The sequence below is a fragment of the Ipomoea triloba genome, chromosome 5 (assembly GCF_003576645.1).
Source record: "Ipomoea triloba cultivar NCNSP0323 chromosome 5, ASM357664v1".
In the NCBI taxonomy this organism is placed as follows: Eukaryota; Viridiplantae; Streptophyta; class Magnoliopsida; order Solanales; family Convolvulaceae; genus Ipomoea; species Ipomoea triloba.
In genome coordinates this window covers 32,228,481-32,243,308 of record NC_044920.1, presented here as the reverse complement: position 1 = coordinate 32,243,308, position 14,828 = coordinate 32,228,481, and the positions used below count along the sequence as shown (strand labels likewise).

At 38.2% G+C, this 14,828-nt stretch overlaps 1 protein-coding gene across 1 annotated transcript; it reads left to right on the top strand.

The window, feature by feature from the left end:
- The first annotated feature begins 6,859 nt into the window (after nt 1-6,859).
- On the top strand, nt 6,860-11,644 carry LOC116019682 (probable myosin-binding protein 6). Its single transcript, XM_031259972.1, has 3 exons — nt 6,860-8,034; nt 8,456-10,065; nt 11,050-11,644. The coding sequence occupies exons 1-3, from the start codon at nt 7,308-7,310 to the stop codon at nt 11,107-11,109; spliced, it is 2,397 nt and encodes a 798-aa protein (XP_031115832.1). The 5' UTR covers nt 6,860-7,307; the 3' UTR covers nt 11,110-11,644.
- Nucleotides 11,645-14,828: the final 3,184 nt, after the last annotated feature.

Sequence of the window (14,828 nt, the reverse complement as noted above, 5' to 3'; positions counted from 1 at the left end):
TGAGTGGCACACGTTTAACATGGATATTACCAAGGAGGAGGTCTACAGCGCGCTATTAGATATGGCTCCGTTTAAAGCCCCGGGCCCTATGGTTTCCATACAGCGTTTTACCAACAAATGTGGGGGGTATTGTTGGAGACAATCTGGTCGATCTCGTTAAGAATGCCTATGACACTAGTGTTTTGCCGGATGGTCTCAACGATACTCTCCTTACTCTTATTCCGAAGGTTAATGCACCAGAAACCATTATGCAGTTTCGCTCGATCAGTCTCTACAAAGTCAGTTATAAGGTTCTCACCAAGACCATTGCGAACAGATTGAAAAGAATCCTCCCGAAAGTTGTGGGTCCTTTTTAGAGCTCATTTATCCTAGGTAGACAAATATTGGATAATATTCTCATATATCAGGAGGTAATGCACACAATGCGCATTAAACGTGGTTCTAAGGGTTTCATGGCCATTAAGTTTGACTTGGAAAAAGCTTATGATCGGCTCTCTTGGAATTTCATTCATACCATTCTTAGGGAAATTGGTTTTTTCTCTAAGTGGATTACGCTGATAATGAACTGCATTCGGACCCCTAGGATGTCCATTATTTGGAACGGGGAGAAACTGCAACAGTTCCAACCAGAAAGAGGTATTAGGCAAGGAGATGCATTGTCCCCGCTCATCTTCGTTCTTTGCATGGAAAAGCTTAGTCAGATGATTTCTAGTCAAGTTAGTTCAGGGGCTTGGAAGGGAATCAAATTGGCGCCCCATAGCCCAACTTTGTCGCACCTCTGTTTTGCGGATGACATGGTTTTATTTTCTTAAGCTTCTATTGATCAAGTTGATATTATTCAGGATTGTTTGAACCGTTTTTATGAGGCGTCTGGTCAAAAAATTAGTTACGTTAAATCCGAGGTGTTTTTTTTTTCTAAAAATACGGATCCTGGTGTTGCCAATGCTATTGCCAGCAGACTTCATATTGATAAAATTGATGATTTGGGTAAATATCTCGGAGTGCCGTCAATCTATGGACGTGTTACCTGCAGCTCCTATAATGATTTATTTGAGGGAATAAATGGCCGACTTGAAGGTTGGAGGGCGAAGGTTTTGTCTATGGCAGGGAGAGTTACATTAGCAAAGTCTGTTTTAAACGCTATTCCTACTTACGCCATGCAAAGGTCTTTTTTTACCCAAGGGCGTTTGTCAGGCCATTGAGAAGCGCATGAGACGTTTCATCTGGGGGGTGATGGATTAGATCACGACAACACGAAGATGAGCCTTGTTAAATGGAATACAGTGGCTAGCTCAAATGACTCTGTTGGCCTTGGTATCCAAAAACTTCAGGAGTTGAATTTGGCTTATATGGTTAAACTTGGTTGGCATTTACAGCGTGAGAAGGATAGCCTTTGGGCTCAAATTTTATCCAACAAATACCAGGAAGGAAAGCCTGCCTCTTTTTCGAATGCATGGAGAGGGGTTACAGTAGCTAATCCCGTTCTTGAGACTGGTGTGGTCAAATGGGTTCGCAATGGAAAGTCAACTCGCTTCTGGATCGATAAATAGATTGCCCCTTATCCATTGTTCCATTATCTCAAATCCCCTTTAAGTCTTCATGAGCTCTACGCGAATGTTTCTGATTATTGGGAGGAAGACCGCAGGTAGAACTGGGAGATTCTCCACGGTCATCTCCCGGTGGAGGTTTTGAGTAAGCTAGCCAGTTTCATTATCTCGAGCAATGATGCTGATGAAGACGATTACGGTTGGGGCCTTGACCCATATGCCGAATGGCCTATTCTTGGTGTCTTCCGCTTACGATGCCATCGTTCCTCCTCCCCCACACGGCGGTACCAAGGATTGGCTGAGTATTTGGAAAATTAGAGTTCCCAATAGAATATGTTTGTTTATTTGGCTTGTTAAGCATGGGAGAATCCTAACTAATGTTGAACGTGCCAAACGGAATCTCACATCTAACATTCGCTTGTGTAGATCAACCAGAGGACTGCAACCATATATTTCGCTACTGTAAAGACTCCCAGAGCATTTGGCGTGCGGTTTTGAGCCCAACGGTTTTGTCCACTCTCAGTCGATTGGAATGGAATGCTTGGCTGACGGCAAACCTTAGGGGAGAAAGCAGGGTAGGACTGGATGATAGTTGGTTGGAGAGGTTTGCAGTTCGATCATGGTGGATGTGGAAATGGCGCAATGATGCAATATTCAATGGGCGTGTTACCCCTCTTAGTTAAAAGATTTCTTGGCTTGCGCAGAAGGAGTTGGAGATTACTCAGGCGTTTGCCAATTCAAGCAGAGGAATCCAGGAACTCACGCTAGTCAGGTAGTGGACTCTCTCGTTTCATGGCAGAAATCGCCGCAGGGGTGGATAAAGTGTAACGTTTATGGTAACTGCTCCAGTGTTAATTAGCAAGGTCGCTGGTTGTGGCGATGTGCTGAGAGGCCACCACAGCTGTTGGAAAGGAGGTTTTATGTCAAAGATCGGCAATTGCTCTATAGGGGAGGTGGAGGCTTGGGGTGTGCTCCAGGGGTTTAGTTTGGGCATCTAAGAGCTTATTATTGAATGTGACTCCAAAACTACAATTGACCTTCTGCGAGGAAAATTTCACTTGGGTGGCAACTATAACAACATCATTCAAAGGTGCATTCACGCGATTGGTTGGTTCGGATCAATCGAGTTCAACCACGTATATAGAGAACAAAATAGGATTGTCGACGTGTTGGCCAAAAAATATCTCCACATCAACACTGATTTGATTACGTTTGCGAACACCCTGTATGGGCTGAAGGCGAAGATGCATGAGAATCAAATTGGTGCAAGCTTTTACCGGCAAACTCCTCTCATTCGGGAGGATGGCGTTTTCACATATAATTCTTTTTCTGGGTGTCCCCCTCTTCTTTAATCAAAAAAGAAAACATTCACATAGCATGTTTAGTCAATAATTTATTGGTGTTAACTCTAATTGCACTTTTCTTTTTACAAGTTAAAGAGGGTCTATTTAAAGTTTTTTTATTTTTTTAAATTTAAAAACTTAATTATATTATTAATATTAGTTTAAGAGCTTATTTGAACATTTTTTCTTTATTATATTACTTATAAAATTTGAAGCTAAACACTTTCATATTTCTAACATAATTTTGAACAAAATTTTTAAAAGTAACAATTTTCGGTTCATAATTTATGCTTGCACGCAAAATTCCAAAAAGGAATTCCCTTGTAAATGTGGCGTATGTTCCAGAAAAGAAATGTGTGATAAATATTTTTAAAATACTAAAAATATAAATATTTTTTTCTTATGTCAGAACAAAACTAAATCCCGTTGGACAGTGAAAAATGTTTTTTTTTTTTTTTGAAAAGTGAATATTGCATAATCAGAATATTCCATCATTAGTGGACTTTTCTTCACGTGAAAATCAATAAAATTTGCAAGAAAAAAATAAAAATAAAACATTAAAAATACAAGCATACTTATGTTAAATAGGCTTTGAGTATTATGTGCTATTTACTTAAGTGAATTATATAATTAATAAAATAAGAACATATCACTTTTTCTTAGTAATGAGGAACTGACAATCGATGTGCACAAGGTAAATCTCACTCCAGTGTTATAACCTGCAAGTCATACATTAAAAGTAAACTACACAAGAAAAATCTTGTGTGACAATTTCTACCAAGAGGAATAATCATTAAAAATATATCAGTTTGGGGGCAATCCCCACCAAATTGGTCAAACGGTTGACTTGGTAATCACAAGGTTCCAAGTTCGTCTCTTAGTGAGAGCGATTTATTAGTCTTTTTTCTCTGAGCCAACAAGCTATGCGCAACCTAGACTTGTTAACCTCATTGTGGTCCTTTAAAAAAAAAAAGGAAAAAGTGTCAAATCAGCCCCCTAGGTATAGTAGATAGTGCAATTGAGCATAGTAAAAAAAACACCATTAAAGCCCCATAAACTAGTAAAAAAGTTCAATTGAGTCCTAAACGACTTATTTAGTAGGTTATTACTCGTTGGGTTAGAATTAAGTGTAAATTTTGTAATTTGTATCACATTTGGTTCTGCTATCAAATTAATTTGTATTTTAAAAAAGATTTTAATAATTTTTAAATAAATTTTTTTTTTAAATAAGCAAAACTCGAGCAGTCCCCAGGGGGACCGCCGGTTTTTTTGTTTTTGTTTTTTAAATATTTAAAATCATTATTTTTATATTATTAAAATATGTTTGTAAAATTATTTTAAATAATTTAAAAATAATAATTTTAAATAATAAAAAAAACAAAATAAAAAGGGAAAAATTGTAATTTTCGTCCCTTTATTAATAAAATATTAGGGACGGAATTTATAATTTTAGTATAACTTAGGGACGAAAATGAGCACGAAAAGTCATGCTCACTTTTCGTCTTTAAGTTATCATTGGTGTTGCATTTTTGTCCCTGAGTTATACTAAAATTGTAAATTTCGTCCCTAATGTTTTATTAATAAATCGACGAAAAGTGCAACATCTATGATAACTTAAGGACGAAAAGTGAGTATGACCAACACTTAGAGACGAATTCTATAATCATCCTATAACATATAAACAAAAAGTGCAAATTTCCCTTTTTGTTTTTTTTTTAATTATTTAAAATAATTTTTAAATTTTAAAATAAATTTACAAACCTATTTTAATAATATAAAATAATTATTTTAAATAATTAAAAACAAAACAAAACAAAAACTAAAAACGGGCAGTACCCCTGGGGACCGCCGAGTTTTTCTATTTTTTAAAAATATTTATTTAAAAATTATTAAAATCATTTTTAAAATACAAATTAATTTGATAGCAGACCGATACAAATTATAAAATTTCACTTAATTTCAATCCAAGGAGTAGTAACCTGCTAAACAAGTCATTTAGGATTTAATTGAACATTTTTGCAGGTTTAGAGGGTTTTAATGGAGTTTTTTTTTTTTTTTTTAGGGGCTCAATTGCACTATCCACTATATTTAGGGGGCTAATTTGACACTTTTTTCTAAAATGATAATAAATTTCAACAAAAATAGCTTGTGTAATACTGTAATCGGTTTAGTATTAATTGATTAAATTAATTATTTCTTTTTCAATTTTTTAAAATTTTTAAATTTTTTTAAATTTATTAGTACTTCTACTATAGTTTTTTTTTTTTTGAAAACCTAATATAGTTTTTAAATATATACATTTTGTATAGTAACACTAAACTTAATACTATTAAAAAGAAATTGAATTGTAAATAATTTGAGTCAATCAAACCAAATACAAAATGGGACAAATGGAATAACATGTACATTATTCTTACTTTTATGTACATTTATCATTTTTAAAATTTTTAATTTAAAGTGTATTGATTATTTCTATTGTATTTCTTTCCTTATAATTTTACTATTTTTTTAGTTTTACTTATATATATATATATATATATATATATATATATATAGAGAGAGAGAGAGAGACTTCATCAGATGTGAACAGTCTCCCACGTGTGGCTGTGTGGCCTGATTTGCACTATTGAATTCCATTATTTAAGGCTTCATATTAATTCAAACAATAAAAGCGCTTGATCTTTATTTACACGAACTGGAAGGATAATGTTGATAATTCACTACAATTTCAAAACCAGATCAGACGAAGACGGAGACTTGAAATCGACGAGCACTGAGCAACGAACACTATACGAGCATAGAAGGACTCCATCACCAGCAACGAACGCTCCGTCCCGAACAAAACGCACAGGTCGACTCCAACAGAGGAACGAGAATGGAATAATTCGCAATAGTATGTGCATTATCAACATTAATCTGGTTCATATTTGAGATAATATTGGTGTAATTCGCAATAGTCTGTGTATTTGGTGTGTGGTGGTTAAGTGGTGTGTTTTAATCTAAGAAATGTTGCATTTTATAACGTATAATGGTGTATTTTAATACGTTTGTTGGTGCATTTGAATTGACTATGTGTATTTAGGTATGATGTGAATGGTGTGTTTTAATTTGTCCAGTGGTGCATTTTATAACGTAGAATGGTATGTTTTAATACACATGGTAGTGAATTTTACGAGAGTAGTTGCATTTGGTGTGTGGTGGTTAAGTGGTGTGTTTTAATATGAGAACTAGTGCATTTTATAATATGGAATGGTGTGTTTTAATACACATGGTGGTGAATTTTACGATAGTAGTTGCATTTGGTGTGTGGTGGTTAAGTGGTGTGTTTTAATCTGAGAACTGGTGCATTTTACAACGTAGAATGGTGTGTTTTAATACGTTTTGTTGGTACATTTGAATTGACTAGGTGTATTTGGGTATGGTAGGGAATGATGTGTTTTAATTTGTCCAGTGGTGCATTTTAATACAAATGTTAGTGAGTTTTATGAGAGTAGTTGTATTTGGTGTGTGGTGGTTAAGTGGTGTGTTTTAATCTAAGAAATTGTGCATTTTAGTACGTAGAATGGTGTGCTTTAATACGTTTGTTGGTGCATTTTGTACCTCAACATTACATTGCCCACTTACAATTAGCATAAAACCCCACTTACCTTACACGAATTAAACTTCCTTAATCTTAATATATAACATCCACCTTCATATCACCTCAATTCAGGCATATATTAGGTCACACGATCACGTACGTACTGTGCAGGTCGCATATGAATAAAATTCTATATATATATATATAATTTGTAGACTAAAAATTTAATACAGGCAATATGAGAAAATTAAAAAAATAAAAAATAAAAAGAGAGAAAAACGATAAAAGAAAAGGATGGAGCAGTTCACGTGTTGAATTCGGAAGCTAGAAAGCTGTTGGCGCAAAACCAGAGTAGATTAGGCTTGGATGATATCTGACCGTTTGGATGAGCATACGACATCGTTTTGGAGTTGTAGAAATTGTGCAGCCAGGCAGCAGCCATGTGTATTTCCACGGAGCCAGCAATACGAATTAAATTTCTAGTAGCTGCAACTTCATAAAAAATTCAGAAACCCATAAGGAAACCAATGATTATGCCTTGATCATTACAGTTTCAATCCAAGAAACAATAGATTCCAAATATTTTCCTTATAAATTTCGAAAGATTCCATTAATCACAGGCTTTCAGCTTTGCCTACTTAAAGAAATTTTCTTGGCGAGAAGCTCGAGTCTATCGCCAAAAGGAGATAAGGGTAGAAGATAAAGGCAGAAATATTTATCTTCTTACGGTGGTAATTGGTAAAGTGCAGGTTTTGAGTCAACTTGCTGGTTCTTTCTCCTGGAACAATTATTGATCTCTTGCAAAATTGAATCTTGGTACATTCTGGTGGAAGGAAAATGGGATATGAGGATTGTGAGGTAAATTATGTGTGGAGTCTCTGTAGTTTAGTGGGTGCTTTTCTTGATCTAGCTATAGCTTATTTCTTGCTCTGTGCATCATCAGTAGTTTTCTTGGGAACAAAATTTCTAGCCTTGTTTGGGTTGCACTTGCCTTGCCCTTGTAATGGGCTGTTTGGGACACCCCCAAATAGGAGCCTCTGCTTGAAGAGGCTCTTGGTTGATTTCCCTAATGAGAAAGTGTCAAATGTTCAGCTTTCAGTCAAGGGAAAATTACCTTTTAATGACCAGAAGAATTGCCATGTGAATTTGAGGTTGATTAGGGAACAGAATACTAACTATACTCATGGTGGGCTTGTTGAAATTGGAGGTGAGGAGGAGGAGGCTTCAGGTAGTTCCAAATCATGCAGTGTTCCTAGAATTGAGTTTCAGCCAAAGAGTGAGATTGGGGTTGTAAGAGAGGAAAGGCCTGTGCCTGTGGTGAAGGGTAAAGGGGTAATGAACTATAAGAGCAGAGGTTGGATACGTCGTCGTAGAAAACGGGCTTCAGCTGTTGATCATTGGACATCATCATCAGTTTCGTCATATGATCCTCAGTTTGTAGATTTTCATAGTGGCCCAGCATCTCCTCCTAGTATCAACACGGAAAGAGTTGAAATTAGACCTAGGAATGAAGAAGACATCAAAGAGCATTATGGGAATGGAGTTGAAGCTCATTGTTCCGACGGTGAGTTTCTATTGTCCTTCCTTAAGAATTTAAATATGAGTAGCATTACTGAATTTATCAAGTGTTCCTCATTTCACATTCATTTAATGAGTAGCATTACTGAATTTATGAAATGTTCCTCATTTCATATGTGTAGTCAGGCTGGAAAATACAGATTATTATATATAACTCTTCTATGGATGAACACATTATTCCATTACTTGTGTTTCCTTTCTTATGACGTACATAGTTACCGGTTCTGGGCACATTTACTTACAGAAACAGAGTTTTTTTTTTTTTTTTTTTTTTTTTTTTTTTTTTTTCCAGTAGACATAGTGGTGCATGTATGCTAAAATTCTGTTACATATATGCTATATGAGCCTCTAGTAAACCTATGCTGGAAACTTTTCTAATGCTATTATATCTGCTTTATGAATTTTAGGGCACAGGCACAGGCAGCCTCCTATAGGCACGGCGTTTGGACAACGGGATAGTTTTGAGTTAAATGAATTTCCTAGTGATGATGACCAAACTGAGAAGAATGTTTCATCCTATGAAGAGCTAAGAGCCCATGCTCAAATGGAGCAGCATCTCAGTACTGATGACAAAAATGCAATACAACTCTTGGAACTAGCACTTGAAGAAGAACAAGCTTCTCGTGCTGCTCTTTACCTTGAGCTTGAGAAGGAGAGAAATGCTGCTGCAACAGCTGCTGATGAGGCTATGGCTATGATTTTGCGCCTACAAGAAGAGAAGGCTTCAATTGAAATGGAAGCTCGGCAGTATCAAAGGATAATTGAAGAAAAATCTGCTTATGATGCAGAAGAAATGAACATTCTAAAAGAGATCCTGGTGAGGAGGGAGACGGAGAAGCACTTTTTGGAAAAGGAAGTGGAAACATATAGACAGATGATTTCTCTTGGAAATGGGCAATCAGCTGTTGGTGACGAGCACATATTGGACGCTGAAAGACAGCTTTTTAATTCTTCACTTGATGAAAGTGAGGATCCTGTCTTAATGCTTCACCAACTTAGTGCATCTATTGACAAGAAGATCATGGCAAAAAGCAAGAGATCAGATGAGTTCATCTCCATCAATAAGCAAAATCCTGTTCTTCCTCCTGGGATGGAATCATCAATGTTAGAATGGAACAAAGATGCTAGCTTTCTGAAGCAAGGGGACCTAGCAACCCACCCTTGTGGCAATCAAGAGTTTCAGGAGAAAGAGATGGTTACTATAATCAATGGTTCTAACATTTCACGGGCACAGGCAGAAAGGGAAAGGCTAGACACAGTGTCACAGTCGTGCAAATTAGATGTTTCTGAACATAAAGGGGAAGGATCTAAACAAGAAGAAAATATCCCAGATCAAGGGATGATGGTAGTAGAAGGTTTGGAAACATGTGGTAGAGTTGATAGTTGTATTGAACATGATGATGAATGTTTGAAGCTTCATGGTAAAGATGTATCTCAGGAATTCCATTGCTCATCAAATTTATCATTTGATAAAGAACTTAATGTCCATGATGTTCATGTAATAGATTATGGATCTAATGTCTGCAATGAGGGTAGAAGAAGCAAAGTAAAACCATTGTCTACAAACACTAATCTTAAGAGTTCTATAAATAGTAATCTTTCATCTGAAGCTTCTGCTGCTCCAATGATTGATGTTACCAAAGATACTCCAAGTACTAGCCGTTCGGGTGCACAGATGGAAGTCAAGAGAAGCAGTATAGATCTAAGTAATCAGCTACCACCATTAGGCCCAAAGGCCAGATCTGTCCTGCCTTGTGATGTGCGTAGGCATTCCATGTCTACTATTGACATTGAAAGGTTGAAACTTGACTATGAAGTTGAAAGGCTAAGAGAAAGGTTGAAGACGGTTCAAGAAGGGAGAGAGAAACTCAACCTATCATCAGTGGAGAATAGAGAGGGGGAAAAGTTTCAGCTGAAGCTTTTGGAGGATATAGCAAACCAGCTTCGAGAGATTCGGCAGCTTACAGATCCTGGAAAGGCAGTACGGCAGGCATCCTTGCCTCCTCCATCATCAAAGGTATGAAACATGTTCTCCACATTTTTTACTAATTGTGAATTATGAGACTGCTGATACATGTGGGTTTCACTGATGAATACTTCTGCTTCCAATTAGTGTATGTTGTTGGAAACACAAGTGCACTGTATATAAATCGTTGTGGATATGCTGAGTCTTCTGATTCTCCATAGAATTCTTGAGGATAATATGGGCGTATTGTGTAGTGCTCCACATTTTGGGATCCTCTCGTTTCCCTTATTTGGGGATGTTACTTGAGTGAGAGGGCCTACAGTAGGCCATCATATTGAAGGTTTTTTTTTTTTTTTTTTACTTCATCATAGAAAATTTTCAAATGTCTATAAGCCTTCATATATATCCCCAGTTCATTAGGGCTCTCACTGTTTCGGTCAGTAAAGGATTTCTGAGAAGTCAATCTCTCATGTGTGATTCCCTTGTGCTAGGCAGGTCTCCTCGAGGTATTTAGTCATTTTTCCTTATATGGTGCTAATTTTAAGCCTCTGTAGAAGGTCCTTGATGGCTTAACTGCGATTCTTGGGCTCTGCTCATGAATACCTTTAGCAAACTCAATTTCCCTTAATTTGAGTTCAAGATCTAGTACTAATCCCCATAGTTTCCATAAAGTCCCCACCAATAAAATTAGAGCCAATGCACCATAGTTTCCGTCATTCATCATCTTGCTCTTCATTCAACGAAAGAGAACTGGTTGTGTTTGCTTGCATTCACTTTAGATAGGAGCTGAATTTTGTCAAAATTAAATAAATTTTCAGAAACTCTAGTTCACAAGGCATTACCATCCACTGCCTTTATAAGTTGAAGTTAGCTTAGTGATTGATATGAAAACTTTATTGGGATATGACTCGCTAAGTAACCACATAATTTTTACGGTCCTTTACATATATATTCCAGTCAGAAATAAACTGTTCATGCTTTATTTGTTCCTCAATTGTAATCTAATTATGATTGCTTGAATCATATACATTTCAGGTAACAACAAAGAAAAAGCGTTGTCGTAGTGTCTCTGTAGGGATCCAGAATAGCTCTTAAGGCATGGGTCGTGAAATCTACAGAGAAGCCTTGGGTGCAGGTGATTGATGAAAATGGGCAGCATACATATGGGTATTCTATTCCCTAAATGAAAGATGCTGAAATTCTCCAATCCCAGAATCTTCACTCATCTAAACAACAGCGTTGTTCGAGAAATCTTATGATCAATGTTCCCATCCTTGCAAGCCTTTGGGAAGAAGGATATGATCTGGATAATAGTGTATGATCAGTTAGTTCATGGTGTTTACTTTACCTGTATGTACCACCTTAGGAGTAGGATGGTCCCTGTTTAAACACAATCTCCACTACCTGAGTCTTCTTTAGCTGCAATTTCTGGTTTTCTACTGTTATTTTCTTTTCCTCTCTTAGGTCTTAGAAGCTTTAGAATGACATAATAAATTCTTGTGAGCGAGCTTGTATATTTCCCTCTTAGCACTTGTTTGAAATTCTCATATTATAAATTGAATGGTATTTGACTTGCATTCCTAAGAACAATATGTACATTTTATAGAAATATAGAGTGCAGTTAATATGATGTTCAGTTCTTCATAGCATATGGTACAATCTTTAATTTGTACAAAGAGCAGTTCTCTAAGGCGCCCACTGAGTATTATGTAGGCCGGTGCAAAGCTCAACCCATCCATTTTTTTCTGCGAATGGTTGATACCCGACCCAAACCGTATTCGAATGGTGGATATTTGACCCAAACTGGGTATATTCGAAAGGTGGATATTGACTCAAACCGGGTAAATAGTCGGGTTCATTAATTCAAGTAGGGGATATTTTTGTATCCAACCCGCTTGAATATTCGAAAATATATATGGTTATGGTTATAATACTTCTATGCGACGTCGTTTAGCACATATATGTGTATATACATACATACATACATATTGTTGATTTTACGGCTACGAGGTAGCCGAACGGCGAGCCAACACAACAATAAAAATAGAGGAAAAATAATGGAAAAGATTGAGAGAATAAAGGGACAAAGTAATTGCATTTGTCTTAAATTCATAACCCTTTACAATGTGATCCGAGGAGTATTTATACAAGATTAATGGGCATCGGAAAGGAAAGAAGAAGAAATTAACAAATTTGAACTTAGGAAAGCAGCCAAAACCGCCATATTTCTTCCCTAATATTGAAAAAGGAAGATTCTGCGCCAAATCTGGAAAAGATCCTCAAAGATCTGAGTTTAACCGCATCTGAGTGTTGCACTCGGTCGGGCACCACAGCTAGACTGCCTACATTAGGCGGACAAGCGGGACACTGGACCCGGCCTGTCTCCTGGTCAAGGTGATCGAGCCGCGGGCTCCTTGTACCGGGGGCGCTATAGATTAAGTATCCATCACTAGTTCCTCACTTTCCAGAGCTCTAGCCAAGCGACAACACGGGAAAGTAAACCAAACTGGGGGTGTGAGAACCTGTCATCTGAGTGTTGTCTGCCAAGTGGGCAATTTCCTTGCTTATCAATCTTGCAGTGTAGTTAAGTACAACTCCGCACCCAGTTAGGCTGAGATAATCGTCATGGCCCCTCCATGCCGAATGGTTCCGTTTTCCCTGACTGGTTCCACGAAGGTCACCATCAACGAGGCATATTCAATATGGCTCCTCGTTTCCCCCTGGTAACAACTTCGAAAATTTACCGCGCAGAACCCTAGAGTAATCGTCGTGTTAGGCATCACGTCCGCCTGCCACGTGTTGCTATCTGGGCAATCGACCTCCCCTATAAATACTTCCTCATTTCTACCCTCCTTTCTTTTTTCGTTTTTCACTCCTCTACTTCCTCCTCAGCGATCAAAGTTCCAACCTTCGGCCACCTTCTCCATTCAGTTTCCGTCCATCCTTCGGTTACCAGCCTATTCTTCGGCCAACTGTCTACCCTCTAACTTTTCCAAGGTCAACCCCTCTCACTTCTCTTATGTCTACTTCCCAAACCCCTTCTCCTTCTTCATCCCATCGTTAAGGCGTCACTTCTAATTCGTCGACCACCACTCCCTGGTCAGCGACGACTTCAAGACCCACCTCTTTCACCCCAGTCCAATTCCCATTCGAAAGGGAACTGGGTCGTGTTGAGGACTTGGATTGGCCGATGGGTCGGCATTCTACTCTCTCTGTTGTCGACTACAACCATGCCCGCCGACTACTCGGCTCGTAGGTGGAAACCTGAGAGGCTGGCAAGCGACTGATCACCAACCTGTAACATTTTCTATTAAATGTCACTATTAAGTGGTGCAAATCAATAGGCCATTTATGGCCATTATATTGTGGTATTAAAACAGAAGTAACGGTTTCCGTTACTTAGCCTATAATGATGGCATGTAGGCTATATATGCATGGTCTTCCCACTGCTCCTAGTTCAGTTTTATAACTACACCATCTAGTTCCTTAGGAGATAAGTGGTAGACAAACTCTCTAAACTAAGTTTCAAAGCAATGCAACAACTATGGCTGGAGGTAAACGATTCTATTAGCTTCCGCAATGAGGTTAGATCATTACAGTATATATGATTGTATATTTTATTCTAACATTTGGTATCAGAGCCTGTTTAATCTCTGCCTAGTTGTTTACATTACATGATAGATACATATTTTGATTTATATAATATCAGTATATGTTTTACTGTTTTCTCCTTGAAAATATATGTATGTAGCATGTATATCTCTGCTTTGTTTTTACAGTATGTATCTACATATATATCAATGATTTCATATATGTCTATATATACATGTTAATTTTTCCAGAAACAAATTTTAGAAAATTTGTTTAATTATTTTTTCGAAATATGAGGGAATAATTTCGAAATTAATTTAAATAAATAAATAACCATAATAAAACCTTACTTCCGTTTGCTTCGCCGGAGAATTGCCGGTTAAGGTTTCCATCAGGTGGCGGCGTTGGGAGTCTCATTGACGATCCAAGAAGAGGACGACGGCGGAAGAAGGCAGTGACGGCTGAGGGACGCCAGTGCGTGACCGATGGCGGTGGCGCGAACGGCGGACTCATGCCGGCGACTTCTCTCTCCGTGTCTCTCTCTGCTTTTCTCCGGCTCGGCTGCGATGGTGAAAGGCTACGTCACGGGTGCGGCGGCAAAGATGGTTTCCGGCGGCGTCGCTGCTTCCCTTCTCCTTCAGGCAGCACCGGCGACGGACGATGGAGGCGAGAAGGTGGTGGCGAGGCTGGGCTTCTCGGCTGCGATCTGATGGTGAGGACAACGGCGAATGACGCTTCTATGGCCTGCGATGGCGACTGCGATGGCGGGCCTTTGACCGGTGATGACGGATCCTTCGATCGGCGACGGCGGCTGGCTTGGCGGCGGTGGGGCTGGCGTTGCGACCAGAAGGGACGACGGGTTGTGATGGAGTTGTTAGGAACATCATGTAATAGGTTTTGATGATACCAACTGATAAGTAGAAATCCCCAAGTCTCGATACATAGGCAAAACGCTGTAAGTTCGACAAGTAAACCAAGAGCGAAAATACAACCGGGTAACTTTGAGCTCAACTCGGAAAATATTTAAGCTTAAGGTAAACCTGTTTGAACATCTTAGAAGTCTCGTGTTGTAATCATATAGACAGATAAGAAGAAAGCATGGGACAACACTGGAGGAATAAGGGTCTGCGAGACATCAACTAAGTCTCGAGACATAAGCAGAGTTCGAGAGGTAGGACCTCTCGATACAGTTATCCAGTTCGAGACATAAACAGAGTTCGAGA

Excerpts from the sequence above, each read along its gene's own strand:
- LOC116019682 (XM_031259972.1), top strand. The coding sequence starts at position 7,308 with ATGGGATATGAGGATTGTGAGGTAAATTATGTGTGGAGTCTCTGTAGT. Across the intron at positions 8,035-8,455 it reads TGAAGCTCATTGTTCCGACG|GGCACAGGCACAGGCAGCCT; the intron begins GTGAGTTTCTAT and ends TATGAATTTTAG. Across the intron at positions 10,066-11,049 it reads TGCCTCCTCCATCATCAAAG|GTAACAACAAAGAAAAAGCG; the intron begins GTATGAAACATG and ends TATACATTTCAG.